At 43.3% G+C, this 17500-nt stretch overlaps 2 protein-coding genes across 5 annotated transcripts in view; one reads left to right on the top strand and one right to left on the bottom strand.

Annotated features, from left to right (window-relative positions):
- The window catches only part of LOC121192468 (protein prune homolog 2-like), an 8044-nt gene extending 6348 nt beyond the window's left edge, over positions 1 to 1696 (top strand). For 2 of the 4 annotated variants that reach the window (XM_041054199.1, XM_041054198.1), the window contains 2 exons: positions 1 to 24; positions 422 to 1695. The exon at positions 1 to 24 is cut by the window's left edge and continues 75 nt beyond it. In XM_041054199.1, coding sequence (XP_040910133.1) covers positions 1 to 24; positions 422 to 446 — 49 coding nt within the window. In that variant the 3' untranslated portion in view covers positions 447 to 1695. Of the gene's footprint in view, positions 25 to 421 lie in introns of all 4 variants that reach the window. The other 2 variants (XM_041054200.1, XM_041054197.1) reach the window with 2 other exon arrangements.
- A 1468-nt stretch (positions 1697 to 3164) lies between these two features.
- The window catches only part of cdc42se1 (CDC42 small effector 1), a 17552-nt gene continuing 3216 nt past the window's right edge, over positions 3165 to 17500 (bottom strand). Inside the window, exons 2-5 of the mRNA XM_041052948.1 lie at positions 12561 to 13028; positions 8943 to 9047; positions 8068 to 8139; positions 3165 to 7348 (exon numbers count right to left, since the gene is read on the bottom strand). Coding sequence (XP_040908882.1) covers positions 8071 to 8139; positions 8943 to 9047; positions 12561 to 12710 — 324 coding nt within the window. The 5' untranslated portion in view covers positions 12711 to 13028 and the 3' untranslated portion in view covers positions 3165 to 7348; positions 8068 to 8070. The remainder of the gene's footprint in view (positions 7349 to 8067; positions 8140 to 8942; positions 9048 to 12560; positions 13029 to 17500) is intronic.

The raw sequence follows: 17500 nt of genomic DNA, 5'->3' as shown, positions 1-17500 counted from the left end.
GCAGATCCCAGATTACGTCAGACAGTGAGTGATTCTTTTCATTCATTCATTATTTGCTTACCTGTGTTTGAGCCTGACACCTGGATCTGTTTGACACAGTGGTGGCTGAAATATCAGCAGCATGAAACAATGTGACAGTAAAAGGAGTAAATCAGCTCCTGCAGCAAACAGATGTTTAAACTCCTCTTTCTTCAAATGTTAGTTACTTTTGATTTCAGCAGCTGAACCAACACGAAAACATCAAACAGTCACAGTGAGTTTGCACCTGAACCCAGTCAGTGCTTTACACCTGTAAAGGTGAGCTAACGGTTTGGTCATCTGGCTGCTGCTCAGACGTTTTGGTCTGACCTCCTCAGCGTTCTGCCCAAAACAGCCTGAACACGAAATGTGTTTTCCTGATGACATCATCTCTGCCCTGCAGGTACGACCAGAGCCTGTCCAGGTGAAACCAGCAGGTGGAGCTTTGACGTCTTGCTCAACCAGTGTTTAAGGATTAATGCTGGCTGTGAGAGTGAGCAGATCTCTGCAGGTCCTGCTGCGTTTCCTGTCCCTCCACAGCTCGGCCTGTGAACAGTGTTAGTGCTGACTTTGGTTCCAGCTCTTCAGCTGCTCCGTGCCTTTTTAAAGTAAAAGCACTCAATGCAACAAAAACATTTCAAGCTGTTTTAAATCATTTTATATCTCAACAAAACACAGAGACACTGTCCCTTACTGTGAAGGTCCACAGTGAGACTGTCTCAGCACCAGAGGGATCAAATATCTCGTGCATGATGTTCGTCTGGAAAACTGAGCGAACTTTACTCTGCAGGCTCCTTATCTCAGAAACACACTCACCAGCTCTGACAGAGATTCCTCAGTTAAAGCTTTCGTTTGATGTGTTGACATATTTTTTCATTACACAGAAAGTTTTAATTCATTCAGAAGTCAAAGTGTTTTTTCTGTCAGATTTTGCATCTAATCTCTCCTCACTCTGCACTTTCAGTGTTTTCAGCAGGAGTTGAACCATCAACCCTGCCAGGGTCAGTGCTTTACTTCAACACTGACATCTGAATATTCCTGGTGCTGAATAAAATCCTGATGGTTCAGTGTTTTGGTCTCTGCAGATCTGTGTTTCCTGTGTGACGCGTCCAGATTCTCCAGCTCTTCCTTCAGCTTTGATGTTTCTGAAAACATTTTAACATCATGTGAAACGAAAACACGTCTGACTGAGACATTCTGGAAACGATGAAGTCAGGAAAGGAGGGTAGTTTCCATGGAGATGTGATTTAATGTGACCTTGTTTGACAGAGTCTGAGAGTGTAAAGACAAACAGAGCCGTCGTACGAACAGGTGAAAGGTGGAGTCAAATAAGAACTCAGAGACGGGAGGAGGGAGGAAGGTGCCTCCGGTACCAGGCAGAGACGTGTTTACACAGGAAACTCACCAGGGCGTGTGAATGTGAGTGATGTGTTACCAGTCAGGTCCAGTTTGTCCCAGTGGTCCGCAGCAGTACTGCAACAAAAACATCCTGCCAGGCCTCATTTCTGCCCGGGACAGGAGACGCAGCACGAACCAGAAGAAACTGCAAACCAGCTTCTTTATGGTAGAAGATTTGTCCCCAACTTACGTTTAAATACATGATAAATAATGTAAACAAACACAGACGCTGAGGTGAAACGGAAAAAGTTAAAGAAATAAAAACAGAGTCATTTTAAAAGAATCCGCTCACTGTGTGTCAAAGTGAAAAGCTTTGTCCAACTGTTTTCTACAGACTAACATCAGACTGCTGAGGTGAACCAGCCAATGACAGCTCAGAGAGGACCAGTTACCTGTCTGGTCTGAGTACCTGTCAAGACATTTATCATGTGTCTGAGGAAACACTGCGGTCATTTATAAAGAACAGCCGCGCGCGCGCGTGCGCGTGTGTTTGTGTGTGTGTGTGTGTGTGTGTGTGTGTGTGTGTGTGTGTGTGTGTGAGAGAGAGAGAGAGAGAGAGAGAGAGAGAGAGAGAGAGAGAGAGAGAGTGCGACTGCTGTTATAAACCCAGCGGCTGGTCAGGAAATGGAGCCTGACAGGAAGGAAGTGAGGTAGGTGCTGAGGAAGCTCAATAAACAGGAACACAGTCCTGTGTGTGTGAGTGTGTGTGTGCATGTGCATGTGTTCACACATGCTTGTTTTTCACACTGGACTTCACCTCCTGCCAATCAGGGCTGAGCTCAGGCTCAGGAACAGCCCCCACCCCGCCCCCCCCCTCACCCCCCACCCCGCCCCCCCCCTCACCCCCCACCACACACTGACTGACCTGCACTACAACACTATCCACTAAGTGCAATACTTGGCCATCACAGGGCAACATGTTCCTATAGGTGCAACATATGGACCACCTCTTTGCACTACCACTACCTCCTACTTGCACATACGTATTTATGCACATGCTAATCTCAGCTTTCTTATCTTATTTTTATTTTATTTAATTGTTTATATTTCACAATGTTTACATATCTGCTCTAATGTTTATATTTATTGCTCTTATGTTTATATTTCACTCTGTTCACATCTTGCGCTTGATGGCTTAAACTGGGACCAACATGTAAATGTTGGTCCTTGATCCTTAGCTGTGACATTGACTTGAATTTATTTCCTGGAGATATAACCTAAACCTAACCCTAACCTAACCTAAACCTAACCTAACCTGAAACCATTCGATTCATGTTATGAGGACTCGCTTTTTGTCCCCAAAAGGAAATAGAGTCCCCACTCTGTGGCTAGGCAAACAGATTTATGTCACCACAACCACACACACACACAGCCTCTGTGTGTTTCCAACAAACTTCGTTTTAAGCGCCACCAGTGACCACGTCTTTAATCTGGACTGTGGTTTCCATGGCAACACCCCCCACACACATAACCACACACCTTTATTTCAGCACTGCGGTTTCTGTGCAGCTGCTTTTCATTCAGCATTCAGCTTTTCAAAGATGCACTCCTCCCTGATTAAACATTTACCCGTTAAAATAATTATTCCTGTAACCAGAACATGACTGGCGCCTGCACTGCACTCACCTAACATCACAACTTTACTTTGGAAATATTACTACTTTATTCTCGAACTGTTCGATGATGCAGACAGATCACTGTCACCATTCAGTCTCCTCAACACACTGAGTCCATTTCATCGTAAACTGGTCATGAAACGAACACATTTGGAGAGAAAACAGCAGATTTATTCAGTCGTCATGAGACATGTTACATAAGCAGGAATAAAGTCAATCTGTATTTGTGTTTCTGCAGAGGAGGAGGTTACATAACAAAACCCAACACAAGTCACAGAAATCACACATTTCTGTCACTTTAACACAAATATTTAAAATTGGTGTAAAGACTGTTAGTATCTATTGGAAAAGAAAAAAATAAGGTCAGGTTAAAAACAATAGTTTGAGTTGTGAGATTAATCTAAGATGAATTTGTTCTGACTTCACAGATTCTCCCTCCCACAGACTCTGACACTTCACCTTCAAAAGCAGAATAATGACATTTTCTCAGAAGATGTTTACAGAACACCTGAAGTCCTGAAGCATGGTGTTTTTTTTTCTTGGTGTGTATCTTGTGTTCACCAAATATTATCTTTCTCACACAGGTTAGCATCTTGTTCACACAGGATCCATTTGCCAAAATTATCCTGTTGCCACAAATTTTAAGTTCATATCTTGTTTGAAATATCTTGAATGCATGTTAGAATCTTATTCCTATAAGTAATTATTTTTACTTGCATGTTATTATTTTGTTTACTTCAGTTATCTTATTTTCTCAAATTATTGTCTTGTTTACAAAAAGATATTTTAGTTTGTACAAGTTGCTTTGGATAGGTACAGGATATTATCATGTTTCCAACAGGTTTTTATCTTTTTTGGAAAAAACATTACCTTGCTTACAAAAGTCTGTAAATATATTGTTATATAAGTAAACATATTGTTTGCAGTTATCCATCCTGTTTGCATGAGTTCATATCGTGTTCATACATTGATTTCCAAACTCAATATCTTGTTATAAGGTATTGTCTTGTTCACACAAGATATTTCCTTGTTTACAAAACTTATATCTTTTTCATTCAAATTATTATCACACAAGATAATAACTTGTATGAAAATAGCTCTGAGGTCTAATATCTTGTGCATAGAAAATAAAAACATCATCTTTCTGGACATCAGGTGCTCCACAAAGTCTTTAATCTCTAAACTCAAACTTTCTCTTAGGATGTTTCTTTCACATGGACCTGATGCTTTAGCATTAGCATTAGCATAAGTCATAAGTAACTAAAACAGGATGCAGGACCAGGTTCATGTTCATGGTGTTTCTCAAATCTCGTCAGATTGTCATTAAAACACCAGGATCTTTCTTATGTATTAGGACTTTACATGTGTTTTCATGCTCACAGTTTTCTGGACAGCCAACCACAACCACCTCCACCACTGAGTGTGATAGGCTGAAACACCTGTCAATCACACAAACGCGTCCTCAACCATAAATTCAAGCCTGACTTTCATCTTAATGAAACAGTGATTTATAATGTAGCTGGTGGACATTAGAGGAACTGCAGCTCCACACACTCTGCTGTTGTTTGGTTGATTTCAGTTTAAAGTCTATTTAAGTAAGAAGAATATTACATAAAAGAAAAATTCTCAGTCGACTTTTCGTTTGTTACTCCTGCAGACACCAGGACCCACAAAGCTCACAGAAATGCTTTGTGACCAATACTCTCAGTGGATGCATCCATACATTACCAGCCATGCAACACATTCAGAAAGAGATTGTACAATAATATAAACACAGTTTTAAAAAAAATCAACATCTTTGACAAACAATAACAAAAAAGCATAAAAATAAACTGATAATAGTGAAAAGCTTGACTTTATCAGGACAGAGAAACACCGGAATGATTGGAAAAGATTTCAGACTCAGGTTTTTGACTCCAGATCTTCTCTAAATCTCTAAATCGTGTCTCGTTATTTCTCCATAAAGAAGAGAAAAAGCGCTCTCCAGTGTTGAGGAAGTGTAAGCCAGGAGGAGGGGAATCCCATGGAGAGGGGGCAAAAAGGAAGAGAGGAACTTTGGCAGCCAACATCTGATCCTGAGAACAGCTTTGAGTTTCCACGAATCAGAGGAGAAATTAGCCAAGAGTTCCATAACGACGCCGCTGAGTCAAACCTGAAGCAGAACACTGGGACCTGGATCATAAAACACACTTGCAGTTGCCCTCAGAAACCACAGGTGTCACCAAATCAAAGCAAAGAAAAATGATCTCTCAGTTTCACGTCAGAATCTGTTTACCATCTATTGTTGTTGTTGTTTACATAGTCAGCTTATCTGAGCGTCTGACTGAGAAACACATGATGCAAAATCAGCATTTCAGTCGGCTGTGGTCATTTCAAAAAGGTCAAACGACTCCTACGCAGTGCAATTAACTGACAGGCCAGGTTTGATTGTGGAGGAGTGGAGAACATCTTTCAGACAGAGGAGGTTAGGGATGAAGTGTAAAACCTCCCACACCCTGAGGAGTCCAGCGAACACACCACGCTGTCCTGACAAGCAGCAGCAGCTCAGATTTTCCTTAAATAGATGTTTTGGCCTCAAGAGTCTCGGCCACAGGGAGGAAGCAACCGGTTGCTATGGTGAGGGGGAACACCATGACTCAGCGGTTTCAAATAGCTACAGCGTGGGCAGTGCAGACACCAGCTGAGTGCTGTAGCAACACTTTTGTGCTAGCATGTTAGCAAACATTATAACTTCTGATTAAGCTTCACGAAACGTAATTTAACTGAGAGTGTTTGTTAGTCTGAGCTCAGTGACGTTAAAATCCTGACCCTGACTTTTACTCAGGCATCAAGTGGAGCCTTTACTTTACTGAACAAAGCGTTTCTGAGCATTTTCTTTCCCACAAAGTTCACAAAAGTTTCCAGAGCTCCGCAGACGTGGATTCACTTTTATCAAGAATATATTAAACACTTTTAATCTGAGTCTCAGAATCTGAGAAATCAGCTCCAGTCACATTTCGACCAAAACATCAACCTGAACTTGAACCGCGTCGCAAAGGCTGAGAAACAGTGAGTCTATGACTGGCAGGTGTCTGCCCGCCCACTTCACTATTCTGCATCCCTGCTTCAGCTCGTTGGGATATTTAATCAGGAGGGATACAAAATGACAACAGTGACATCAGGAGAAATTATACAGCAGAAAATGAAAGACAACATCTGTTTAACATTGTTAAAATACTACAAATATAAAGCAGATAAATAATCTGCAGCTTCCCACCAGATGCAGCATTTTAGGTTTTCAAACGTCAACGTGGAACCGAAAATGAAATCACTTCTCTAAACATCCAGCCGCAGTCCGACACTCGAAAGCAGACTTATATATTTCTAATGCTCATTTAGAACTGTGTGTTACAGAGTTCAGTTCAGTTCAGTGAAGTCAACGTTTCTGTTTAAACTGGTGGGTTATTAAGACCATATGACGTCTGTCACTCACACACACACACACACAGTCTGGTCCAGTGTAGCAGGAATTCATGGGACTTTCCCATCTCCTACAACAAGAGTCTGAAATCATTCAGTGCCAGCAGGGGGGCTGGGCAGAGTGAAGCATCCTGGGAAATGAAGCTCACTGATGTCAACACTGAGGGCTTGAGAAAAACAACCAAACTAAGTCGTAACAATCCTTTCAAAGCCAAATAAAGCGCACAGCCGTGCAGTGAAGCATCCTGGGAAATGAAGTCCGCTGAGGAAACTCCAGAGCAGTGGGGAGTGTTGAACTTTGCACCAGCATGATGGTTAAAATTAGAGGGATGTAGAAATCCTCACTGCTTCCTGGAAGAGGGACTTATGAGAACATTTCCCTGTGAATGCTGGGAAATGAGTCTTTTTTTGTTTTGTAAAACCAGATTTTTTTTCTTAAACTACAGACATTTTGTCATTGAGCAAACATCCTGAACAGAAAGGGATTCTGGGAGGAGTCTTTGTGTGTGTTTTATTGGGACAGGTTCAGAACCCTCTGGGGACTCCCTTGCTGACTCTGCTCGTTTTTGGATGTGTTTTAATGGTGGCTCTTAAAAAAAATCCTGAAATTCTTAATTGAAATTATTTTAAAGGAGACAAAAGCAGACCTGCATCCTGTCCCTGCATAAAGAAAGGTATTGTCCTCAGGAGGCAGCGTCCCCCCACAGCTGGGTGCTTTGCGCAAGGACACTTCAGCAGGGCAGGACGGGAGTCGAAGCCTCTGGTTGGCGGTCGGATTCAGGATCGGAGGTTCAGAGGATCGGAGGTTCAGAGGAGAGAGGAGGTCAGTCAGAAGGACTAGGTTGATTCATACACTCCTGAAAATCAAGAACACACAGGTGGACTGATGTGAAATCGCAGCATCACAGCTGGTTTGTTCTGAAGTGGACAAATAATAAATTCAACACATTCATGTGTTTCGCTTCAAAGTTTCAGGCTTTTGAGTTTTTCAGATCCAGCATCAAATTAAAAACCCAGGATCGTCCCCTCAGGCCCCTCCTGTCTCCTGTCTCCTCCATAACAGTTTCCAGGTCAGTGAGGAGACGCGTCCCACAGCAGGTCTCACTGTATGAGCAGCTGGTGCTGGGTTTAGGACTGTGGTGGGACATTGGACATTTTCACAGTGGGTTTGCAGCTGGTGGCCACACTTTGTTTTGTTAGGGTTTAGTTTTCTTCAGGGACATAAAACTGAGGTGAAAGCAACAGAAACGGTGACAGTTACAGGTCGAAGTGAAGGAAAAAGTGGGTGAAATTTTATAAACTTCAACTCACTGAACGAGGATCAAACACTGAAAGCAACTTAAGAATGTGGAGATCTTTTTGAAGCAGAGAAACAGTGAAATCAACGGAAGTGGCAGAAAAATGAAGGTTTAGTTTATGAGTCAGCTCTGAATGAAATTTAAGTCTCAGTTACAGTGAAAGTGCTGGAAAGTGAAGAACTCAGAGTTGAAGCTGAAACACTGGAGGAAGTGGAAGTGACAGAGCTGAAAGGAGCTGAAGTGTCAGAGCAGAGAAGGTTTGTGTTGTGTGTATTTACCAGCTATAACAGGCTGTTCCTGCCGTTCATGTTCGGCCCTTTAGACCTCATCTGCTCCTGAACCGACCCCGACTGTAGAGAGGACACACACACACACACACACACACACACACACACACACACGATATGATTACTGAACATTTCTCCTTCAGTTCATTCGTCTTTTCTCTGAACCAACTGTTTATTTCTTCCTGTGGATCAAAGGTAAATTCAGACTCTGCTCATCACATGAGGAAATGAGGAAAGGAGGCGAGTCAGCTAGGAAGGACGTGTCTGACCTCTGACCTCATCAGGGATGAAACTTTCTGGTTCTGACCATCACATCATACAGATGATGTCATCACACTGGTCCAGATGTTGAATTTATTTAATTTTCTTTTGATTTTGTTCTTTTTGTTTTATTCTTTATATTTTTTATTGAATTATTTTATTTTTAGTTTAAAGTTTGTCTTTTATCGTTTTATTTTAAGGTGTGTGTGTCTCTGTGTGTGTGTGTGTGTGTGTGTGTGTGTGTGTGTGTGTGTGTGTGTGTGTGTGTGTGTGTGTGTGTGTGTGTGAGAACTGCAGCTGATCTCAGTTCATTCAGACTCTAACAGATGAGATGTGAAGCAGTGAAGCTAAAATAGAAGCAGGAAGGATGCAGGACTGTGTGACACTTCCTGTCACACACACACACACACACACACTTTTACAGTCTGTTCAGGTTTTAGAGACAGGCTGTCCTGGTCCTGGTTTACAGAGGTCTCTGGTTAAGGTTCTGACCCCGGGTCAGTCCAGTCCTTTGTTTCATGTTGTGCCCTATAATTACCTGTCAGCTATCACACTTACAACATGCAGGTGGACGGACAGACAGACAGACAGGTGTGGGGTCTCACCGGCTGCAGGCCCTCTGCCATCTCTCCGGAGCCGATGTGTGTGAGGTGGATGAAGTTTGTCGGCTCTCCGATCATACTGCGATCAATCTTCCTCCTCTTCTTCTTCTGCGCACACACACAGACACACACACAGACACACACACGCACACACAGGTCAGTTTGTACGCAGGTGAAAGTCGTGGGTTCAGGGTTATTGCAGCACAGCAGAGTGTGAGCCTCAGATTATCAGACGTGTCTCTGCACGTCCACATACTCTCACACTCACATCATCCCTTCAGCTTCCAACACGTTTGTGTGAATCAGAGTCAGTGAAAACAAACATGTGACACAACATGACGCACACCATCAGAAACCTGCAGCTGGATGAGGACTGAGTTAACCCCCACGTCCTGCTGAGACTCTCAGCTCTGTTAGCTCAGCTCCCTCTGATCCTTTCACCCAGAACCACAGATAACAGGGTTAAAGGAAAATGCTTTTATTTTTCATGTTTGTCTGTGCTTTTATTTTCTTTGCTTTTATTGTGAAAAATTGTTGCTTGTGTACAGTGAACTCTGCAGTAAAACAAAGTCGTAGCAGTGAAACTAGGAGTCGCAGTATTAGCAGTGGTAGGAGTGGTAGTCTGTCAGTAGTAGTGTCAGTACTTATAGTATTAGTTGTAGTAGTACCAGTAGTACCAGTAGTACCAGTACCAGTAGCCTCAGACGTGACTGAGCTGCAGAGTTGAGGTGTTTAGTGTTGGACTGGATTTAATGAAGTTATGAATGATCTTGTGATCATACAGATGACTGTGCTGCATTCAGGGACACTTTGTGCTGCATTCAGGGACTCCGAGCTCTGTCACTGAACGTCTCTGGTCCCAGAGTCCAGTTAATCTCCATGTGTGCTGATCCAGAACACGTCTCAGCCACAGTCACAGCCATTCCCTTCTGGTTTAAGAGGATTATGTTGCTCGGGATTATTCAGAACTCTTATGTAACAGCAACAGGACCGAAGAAGAGGGTCGACCGCAGGACCAGGGTTCGTCTGTCAGAGCACAAGGAATCCAGCGTGTAATAAAGAGGAGGGAGAATGAGCTGATTCACTGAGCAGTGCCGCGTGTCCGGAGTCTCTCGTCAGTTTAGGGTCTGAACCTTTGACCCTTGACCCTGGACAGCATCTCTCCACTCGTGGCTCTGCAGCAGGAAGGGTGTGTTTTGTTGTTGTCTGATCATTAACGGGCACAAAACAGATGCTTCAGTAAAACTAACACCATTCATAATGAATTAAGTTATAAAAATCCATTAAGTGTTAACTAATCACATAAAGTCGCAGTGACTCAACAGTTAGTTAAAGCTCAGTAACAGGAAGTCGTGCGTGTCTAACATCTGTTTAATGACGTCACACACAAACTGTTTTTTCTTTGTTTGCATGTTTTTATTTAGGAAACGAGGCGAATCAGCGGCGACGGGCAGCGACACATGACCGCCATCAGACCAACGGGAGGCGAATCCAGATCAGAGCTACAACACAAACCAGTACAGCACAGTCCGACCAGTCTCTCTCCACTGGCCCCTCCTCCTTCACTGATTTCATATCGATTTGGCAGCTGATTAAATTCAGGAGGTTCTTTTCTCCGCGTTGCTGCTGAATCACAGCTGCACATCAGGAAATGTTCAGCTCGAACCCTGAATCACTCATCAGACGTCAGACATGGCGGCGCGCTGTGGTCGACCAGGTGCTGGTGAATCACAACCACTGCCAGTCGCAGAGCGGGTCGGGGTCAAAGGTCAAGAACTCAGGTGACAAATGATTCCTAACTTCCCACAGTAAAAGATGATGTCTGTTGAAAACAATGTCAAAATGTTTGATTTCACTGAGTGAATGAGTGAATCTATCACTTCATCTCTGTTTTATGTGGATGAAGGGAACCTGGACCAGAGGAGGTCATGTGACTCTGTCTCCTCTGATATTCCAGGTCAGTGAACACCTGGTTTCTCTGTGGTTCACCAGGTCAGATTTAACAACCAGCCGCCTGCTCTGAAACCGGCAGACTGAGACTCAGACTGATCCCAGAGCAGTTTCATCAGGCTGCAGTCAGGCTGCTGCTGGTTTACTGAGCAGGAGAGAACAAAACCTCCTGGTAACCATGGTGCTGAGCTAATAAACAGCAGCTCTGCATCATCATCATCATCGTCGTCATCGTCGTCATGTTTTCAGTGAGTCATCTGTTACAAAGCAAAGGAACAAGCTGGGATTTCAAAATAAGAGAGGCTGGGTAATGACATCAGCCGGGGGCAGTTAGTTTGACGAGCTGAAACTCTCTCAAGCCAAAATCTAAAGAATCAAAACTTTTCGAAAACTTTAACTCGATTTTTCAGCTTTGACCACATCAGAAGGAGCAGGTGGGGGTGTGGCTGGGGGTGTTGCATCACCTACCTGAATATGAGGAAAGTCTTTTTTTATTATTTTCTTCTGTCTGAACCTGAACCTGAGTTTCACAGTCGAGCTTCACAAAGGAAGCTGAGCTTAACTTCCCCAAGAGTGAAGTCACTGCTGGCATCTGTGTGTGTGTGTGTGTGTGTGTGTGTGTGCGTGTGTGTGCGTGTGTGTGTGTGTGTGTGTGTGTGCGTCTGCGTGTGTGTGTGTGCAGTGTATTGTTGCAGTGTCACAATGGAACAAACAGAAAACTCTAAAAATACAGCCAGAGGAAGGAGGCCGAGTCTGTGGGGAGAATCACAGCAGAGTCGAACTTCCCTCCTCAGTCTGAGTCACTGTCTCTGCTTCACACAGCGTCATTGAGGCCTGATTCAGCTGCCGATCGATTTCTACATTACTGATTAATCATGGAGAAAAGAAGCTTCTCGGAGTCTGAAGGTTTTCAGTTTACTACCGAAGTTTAAACCAAGAGGAATGAACCATTTCCTTGATTGAGTTTATAAAATATCAGAAAACTTTCTTCTAAAGTCCACAGGGATTTTGTCTTCAGCTTGTTTCGTACAGTACTAAATCACAATCATGAAGCTTCGAGCAGCAAACATTTGGTTTTTGTGACAAACCTCATTTTCAGAATTGGAGAGTTTGTTATTTGAATAAAAATGGAACAGACTCAGATGTTAGAAAAGGAAGAGGGCCTCCTACAGGCGAGGAGGTCAGAGTTCACAGTGAAACAGGAAGGTCTGCCACCTGCTTACTCCTGAGTTAAAATGTGTGTGTGTGTGTGTGTGTGTGTGCCTGTGTGTGTGTGTGTGTGTGTGCCTGTGTGTGCCTGTGTGTGTGTGTGTGTGTGTGTATTTGCGCTACTCATGTTGTGGGGACATAAATCTGTGTAGCCAAAACATAAATCTGAACATTTTAGATTGAAGACTTGGTCTAAGGTTAAGGTAAAGCTAGGTTTAGGTTATGGTTAGGTTTAAGGTAAGTCTAAGGGAATGCCAATGTAACGTCCTCTGAAGAGATGGAAAAATGAATGTGTGCAGTAAATTACTTACTTTCTTGTCTTCTTAAGTAGGTTTGTTAAAATGAGTTTCAAAACCTCTCAGAAAGTGGTGTCCCTGAAAAAGTTTTGTTACCCATGCGTCCCCAGAGCATGCCTAATCGAGTGTACCTAAGTGTGTTTGTGTGTGTGGGTGTGTCTCTCACCGGCGGTGGTTTAGCGACCACACAGCAGCCCATCTTGTGCCAGAAGTCACTCATGCCAACACTGTGCCTGTCCAGCTGCCAGCCACCGCGCTCTGCTGCTGCCCTGCAGGCCGGATGAGGAACTGCAGTCTGAGGGTAATCCTGGGGCATTCAGACAAAAAAACTACACCAACGCTGACACAGAGGAACAGACCCTTGAAATTACCCCGCCTCAGACTGAACACTGGACTCCAGGAGGGTTCAGATCGAAGAAAATATTAAATAAATTAAGAACATCCACAAGTTCTGAATGGAAAAGATCAAAAATTAAATTTGTCGGATCCTCAAAAAAAAAAACAAAAAAACTGTTAATTCCCCCCCAAAAATAAAGTCCACTGTGAAGTCCACTGGTGGTTTTTCTGCAGCCAAATGAAAAACAACAATTCCAAAATGTGTGTTTTGATATCCAAAGTGGGGTTCAGGTTTGATCTATGGAGACAGAGAAGGAAGAAATTACAAACACATTTTTATAGTTTCCTAACTAAATTTCTTTAATTTCATTTTCACATTTTCTTTAAACTTTTTAGTTTAGTATTTTTGTTCCATTTAAATGTTCTTTTTTGCAGTCTTTAAGATTCAACTGATGCCCTCATTTATCAGTATATAGTAATTTAACTGTTTGTTTTCAACACAGAAAGAGAATCTGATTCTTTCATCATCTCCTGCAGTTTCTCTCTCAGGATTAGGGAAGTCCACAGATGACTTACTGTCTTGAGAAACCTGCTGCTGGTTGTGTAAATTCATCTTTTGCCATCAGGGTTGAATGTTTTCTTACAAATAAACATTTTAGTTTATCAGAGATAAAGATTTGTTTTACTTAAATTATTTTTATTTTAAGTTCAACTCTCACTGAGTAGAATGAAATAGAAACTCACTCCCACTGTCGACATCAAAACCCCAAAACATCAATAATTTAAAAAAATAAATAAATAAAAAAGGCAGAACACAATCTGTGATTGGCTTATTGACAGAATTTGTGAATTTATGAAGAACACATCTAATTTCTGAAGAAGTTTCTTGGGAAAAACTTTTAATTTGGGCTTTCTGAAAAAAGCACATTAATAAGTACAAAATGATTCATTGAAGCAGCCAAATACAGTTATAGAGTTGGCTGGAAATCATAAACAGAAATTCCTCGAAGTCTGAAATCTTAATGAGTGAACCAGACTCTACCCCTGACCCTGTAAAACCAAGTCTGAAAGTGCAGTCACTTTCTAAAAATCTCTCTCACTAAAACATCCTCACTTTCCCAAAATGTTCCTCAACATTAGTCCTCACAAAGATAGAAGAACAGGAACACACTCTGCCATTGAGCAGCATGGGAACCAAAGCTCAGAGACGTCAACACAGTGAACACATTAAGTATGACTAAACACTGGGTGTGGTCCAAACACAGCACAGGAAGCACCATGTGCACACACACACACACACACACACACACACTCTCTCTCTCTCAGGCTTGTAAAGCTGAAATTAAAGAGTGTTTCAGGATGTTTTTGTTCTTGTTGTTTCCAGATGAAACAAACTGAACCAAACTGACTTTAACTGAACCTGAGATGTCAGAATAAACAGCAACTGTTCGCTGAAGCTAAATGTTTAGTTTGACTTCCACACAAACTCACATACACACACACATATACAGCTGACCTCTGACCCCTCAGGTGAGATGTTTACAAAGTGAAGGGGCAAAGACAAAGTAATAATTGATGACTGCAATAAAACATGAGCAGAATGAACTCTGGTTTTTGAAAGTAAACAGCTCCACTCCTCCTTCTTATTCACACTTCAACATTTAGCTTCAGAATCCTGACAATGGGAGTGAAGCAGTGGACTATTCAGGTCGATGCTGGAAACATTATTCAAACCACGTCTCACTTTCTGTTGGTTTTATTCTGAATGTTTTCTCAGATTGAACAGTTTATTTGTCCTGTTTTCATTCTTCTTTTCTCAGGCCTGAGCAGGATCCTGGATCAGATCTAAGATCCCGGATCAGATCTGAGATCCCGGATCAGATCTGAGATCCCGGAGCTATTTATTTGCAGGGCTATTGCACAGCAGCTCAAACGTATAGTCAATCATTCCCAAAATGCTTTTGAGAGTGTGTTGAATTTACATTTCAGGGGAGACTCCACAGTGTAAGGTCCACACCGATCAGAGTCGCTCTGTATGAGCCGTGATTGTTGCTGTCACAGTAAAATCCTGCATCTGTTTTTCTGTCCAAACCGCTCCAGCTGCCAAATTCTTCTTCAAACAAGGAAAGTGAAGGTCCGCTCGACTCTGCCGACAATGAGAGGCATCCACAGTGTTTCCTGATTATATCAAGGGTTAAACTCTCCCTGCGTTTCTATTTTCAGTCTGTTCTGGTCCTGCAGGAGAAAACCTCTGGAGTCTGTCCAACGCATTTCAGCAGATGATAAAGAAAGAATGTGAGAGGCCAAATACACAAGAAACATGTAGCTTCATGCTTTACATTCAACTCTTATCTACAGAGAGGAATTTAACTTCACAGCCCGAGGCTCCAGAGTCCACTCGTACGAATGTTTCAGCTGAGGCAGGACAGATCAAGACTTCCTGTCTGAGCTGGACAGTTTGTATGAACCTGTGGTCTGAGTCCAGCAGGCGGTTTCTTTAATCTACAGTTCACATCCACATGTTCGATGCAGAACAAGCTGCCGAGCAAACTTTCAGTTCTGTTTTCAGACACAAATCTGGAGTACACACACAACAAACACTCGCCTCCATAAAAACTGTTAATTAACAAGCACCTCCTCCTGGTGCACAAGCCTAAAATGATATGGTTCCTGTTCTTCAAACCTTCTGAACACAGTCCTGATCCTGCCAGGCCAACATGGCTGAACAGATGCTCTTCCAGATGTAGAGTTTTATTTTTTAGAAATGTTCACATGGACAAAAACAAAGGCCAGAGGAAGACAGTGAGACATCAGGGTCAACCGAGCCGTGAAAAAGCAGATTGTTAAATTAACTAAATTAAAAAGACAAAACCTGTTGGGAAAATGTTCTTAGTGAATGTTTCAAAGGTGACTGATGAACTTTAATATTATTGGCTAATGAGTCTGCCAGTCATCCAAACCTGAGCCTGAGATTACTCAGTTTTACAGGTCGACTGGACAAAGTAAAGTATGAGACAGAGCTGCTGCGAGAACCACAGAGAACCAGTAAGAACGGAGGCTTCCCTGAAAGCAGCGTTCTGATAGGCTGAGAATGGTTCAGCGTTTATATCTAAGACGACGATATTTCTTCTTCTGTTCCAGACTCAGCGGCTGCCGTCGCAGTGACGGTGGGTTTAACGTCTGCTCTGATTCTGTTCTGAGGAGGAGCAGAACAGCCTGGCACCTGTCTGTTGGTCCAGACTGAGACACCACCTGACCTGTCCTGGTTCCCAGCTCCAGGGTCTGGAGAAAGAAATGGTTTGGACCACACGGCGCTCACGGTGTCGGGGAGCCGTGATTTCAGAGAAAAGCAGCAGAAACGACACCTGCTCGTTAAAAGCTCTGTGAGTTGGTGCTGAGCAGGAAAATCACAGCAGCAGGTGCAGACGTGTCGTGGACCAAACTGTTGTTACGTCTCCACATGAGGACAAAATCCAGGTCGTTGCTGCTGACTCGGACCCTGCTGTGAGTCCCTGCATGTGCCATGTGTCCAGCATGTTTGGAAATGACAGTAAACTGGAATCTGGCTGTTTGGGCCCTTGGGGCTCTGGGGCCTCGGGGCAGTTGATCAGCCTTGTCTGTAGGTGGCACTGTCAGGGCCTTAGACCCTCAGTCTCCCCGCAGCAGTTTAAACAGTTTCCTGACTCTATTTAAACCTCATGACTGTGTGTGTGTGTGTGTGTGTGTGTGTGTGTGTGTGTGTGTGTGTGTGTGTGTGTGTGTGCAGAATATTTGTCCCATGATGTCAGTGTGAAGAGGACAAACAGTGAACCACACACATGCTGGTCTTTCTGTCTTTGTGAGGACTGTTGTTGGCATGGCGCCGTCTCTGGACCCTCGCCCTGATCTAAACCTGATTCCAACCTGAACCATAGAACCAGGTCTGATGGCGTGAGGACCGGACAACGTGTCCTCACCCTGTGAGGTCTATAATTCTGTGCCCCCCCCCTCTGCCCCCCCCAGTCTGCAGATGGTACGACCCCACGTCCTTCCTGCAGATGGTACGGTCCTGTGCCGTTGGTTTGTCGGTTTGAATTTGGGAAGTAAAACTGAGCTGAGCTGCAGTTTGTTCTGCTCAGAGGAAAAATCAAGTTTGAGGAAGTTTAAGAGTAAAAAGAGTGAAAAGGTGAAAAATCACCCTGTCACAGATCAGTCCTGTTTTCTTTAATCCGTCTGAGATGAACCTGTTTCACTCTCATTCCTCGCTGTGTGAACTGATTATTGATTATCAATAGTTTTAACAGTGTTTCCCTCCACCATCACATCCTGGTCATCACGCGTTAGAGACGCAGCGCTGTGCGTGCTCCGAGCAGAGCGGGAGCTTTTCTGTTAAAAACCTTACAGATATTCTTATTATGATCCGATAAATAGATTCAAACTATTATCTCTTAATTAATAATTGTTCAAACTGATAAAACAAGGTGCAGTGGTGAACTCTCACAGTAACAGGGTTCCAGGTTCGAACCCCGGTCTGAGCTCTGCGCACAGTTTGCATGTTCTCCCTGTGCCTGCGTGGGTTCTCTCCGGGTACATCAGGTTAACTGGCTGCTTTACACTGCTGCTAGGTGTGAGTGTGAGTGTGTGTGTGTGTGTGAGTGAGTGTGTGTGTGTGTGTGTGTGTGTGAGAGAGTGTGTGTGAGTGTGTGAGTGTGTGTGTGAGTGAGTGTGTGTGAGTGTGTGTGAGTGTGTGTGAGTGTGTGTGTGAGTGAGTGTGTGTGTGGTTGTCTGTCT

Source organism: Toxotes jaculatrix, chromosome 13, assembly GCF_017976425.1.
Source record: "Toxotes jaculatrix isolate fToxJac2 chromosome 13, fToxJac2.pri, whole genome shotgun sequence".
Classification (NCBI taxonomy): domain Eukaryota; kingdom Metazoa; phylum Chordata; class Actinopteri; family Toxotidae; genus Toxotes; species Toxotes jaculatrix.
Note: the sequence above shows the minus strand (reverse complement) of the source record. Positions and strands in the feature narration are given on the sequence as shown.